Raw genomic sequence first — 2,500 nt, 5'->3', positions numbered from 1 at the left:
TGGTTGGCATTAGGAAGGGCATCCAGCTGTATAAACTCTGCCAAATCAGATTAGAGCTTGGTGTAGCCATCTGGTTCACCAGTCCTCAGTCAAATCGTCCAACCCATGCTAGCATGGAAAGCGGACGTTAAACAATGATGATATATATATATATAAAGGTGAGACAACAAAAGAAAGAAAGAGACCTTGATATTATGTAAATAGAGGAATTTATCTGTAAATATAATATGTGACAATTATTCGGTAGCCATGATAAAACTCCGAGTTTCGGATGTTGGGGTGGAAACCCACGTCACCATCTCTTCAGTTATCTGGCCATCGAAAAAATACATTTTTTCGATGGCCAGATAACTGAAGAGATGGTGGCATGGGTTTCCGCCCTGACATCCGAAACTCGGAGTTTTATCATGGCTACCGAATAATTGTTACATATTATTTACAGATATATATATATATATATATATATATATATATATATATATATAAGGATTTACTTTGCGTAATGAAATAAAAGACCAAGGCTGTGTATAATATAGAACATTTATAAATAGAATGTCTTACAGCTATATATATATATATATATATATATATATATATATATATATATATATATAACATCATCCTCATCACCATTTAATATGTGCTTTGCATACTGGCATGAGTTGGATGGTTTGACAGAAACTGGTATGGTCAAAGTCCACACTAGACTCCATTGTCTGTTATAGCATGGTTTCTATGGTTGGATGCCCTTCCTAATGGCAATCACATTACAAAGTGTACTGGGTGCTTTTTACATTGTACCATAACCAGTGCTTTTTATGTGGTACCATAACCAGTGCTTTTTATATGGTACCATCACAAATGCTTTTATGTGGTACCATCACCAGTGCTTTTTATGTGGTACCATCACAAATGCTTTTATGTGGTACCAGCACCAGTACTTTCATGTGGTACCAGCACCAATGCTTTTTACATGGCACCAGTACTTCTATGTGATACAATCTCCTATTTTCTCTCTTTCTCACAGCTACACTTTCATTTACACACACACATGCACACACACACACTCTCTTACACACATGTACACTCACTCACTCTTTCTCTCACTCTTTCTTGCTCACATTCTCTCTCACCCTCTCTGTCCCTCTCCCTCTATGTCTCTCTCTTTCTCTCTCTCTCTCTCTCTCTCTTTTACACACACACTCTCTTACACACATGTACACTCACTCACTCTTTCTCTCTCTCTCTCTCTCTCTCTCTCTCTTACACACACACTCTCTTACACACATGTACACTCACTCACTCTTTCTCTCACTCTTTCTTGCTCACATTCTCTCTCACCCTCTCTGTCCCTCTCCCTCTATGTCTCTCTCTTTCTCTCTCTCTCTTTCTCTCTCTCTCTCTCTCTCTCTCTTACACACACACTCTCTTACACACATGCACACTCACTCACTCTTTCTCTCACTCTTTCTTGCTCACATTCTCTCTCACCCTCTCTGTCCCTCTCCCTCTATGTCTCTCTCTTTCTCTCTCTCTCTCTCTCTCTCTTACACACACACTCTCTTACACACATGCACACTCACTCACTCTTTCTCTCACTCTTTCTTGCTCACATTCTCTCTCACCCTCTCTGTCCCTCTCCCTCTATGTCTCTCTCTTTCTCTCTCTCTCTCTCTCTCTCTCTCTTACACACACACTCACTCACTCACTCTTTCTCTCACTCACTCTTTCTCTCACTCTTTCTTGCTCACATTCTCTCTCACCCTCTCTGTCCCTCTCCCTCTATGTCTCTCTCTTTCACTCTCTCTCTCTCTCACACTAACTCCTATCTTTTCTCTTTCATAGGTCATTATATGTATTTGAGAAATTCTCATATTCGCAGTGGTTCTGCTCGGTTGTTTAGTAAAGTCCAAACAAAAACCTCCGGATCTTGTGTAAGTTTTTGGTACAGTATTGGAGGTACTACTGATTCAATGCGTTTCAGGGTGTACTCTCTGATTGCTGACATATACCGTAATCTCTGGACTCGTTCAAGTAGGACTGGGAAATCCTGGAACCAGGCTGAAGTAACAGTGAAATCTAATACACATTGGCAGGTAAGCAAGGAATTTGATTTACTTTTAATCTGTAATTTTCATTTTAGGAGGGTCATTATGCCAATAATAACACTTGCACTGGTTTGATATCACTCTTTACTGTTAGTCAATTTGTTAAATATCTATTGTCTGTTTAACTTGTTGGCTAAACACACAACTATTTCTTCTTTTTCTGTTCATTCAAGTTCTTTCATTACCATTCATTGCCAGAGAAACATGGCCACCATAACAGGGTGGGAGAAAAATTACTGAAAAAGGTTGTGAATGGCAATAAAAGATTTTTAATGAACAAAAAAATGCAGGAGTGGCTGTGTGGTAAAAAGTTTGCTTCCTAACTACACGGTTCCGGGTTCAGTTCCACTGCATGGCATCTTGGGCAAGTGTCTTCTACTACAGCCTCAGGC

The 2,500-nt window shown here is 39.5% G+C and overlaps 1 protein-coding gene across 2 annotated transcripts in view; it reads left to right on the top strand.

Moving 5' to 3' along the window:
• Positions 1–2,500, top strand: part of LOC106882389 (MAM and LDL-receptor class A domain-containing protein 1) — a 234,860-nt gene that overhangs the window by 120,895 nt on the left and 111,465 nt on the right. For both annotated transcript variants that reach the window (XM_089354751.1, XM_089354750.1), the window contains exon 74: positions 1,846–2,096. In XM_089354751.1, the coding sequence (XP_089210877.1) occupies positions 1,846–2,096 (251 nt within the window). The remainder of the gene's footprint in view (positions 1–1,845; positions 2,097–2,500) is intronic.

Source organism: Octopus bimaculoides, chromosome 7 (genome assembly GCF_046866305.1).
Source record: "Octopus bimaculoides isolate indiv1 chromosome 7, ASM4686630v1, whole genome shotgun sequence".
Classification (NCBI taxonomy): Eukaryota; Metazoa; Mollusca; class Cephalopoda; order Octopoda; family Octopodidae; genus Octopus; species Octopus bimaculoides.
Note: the sequence above shows the minus strand (reverse complement) of the source record. Positions and strands in the feature narration are given on the sequence as shown.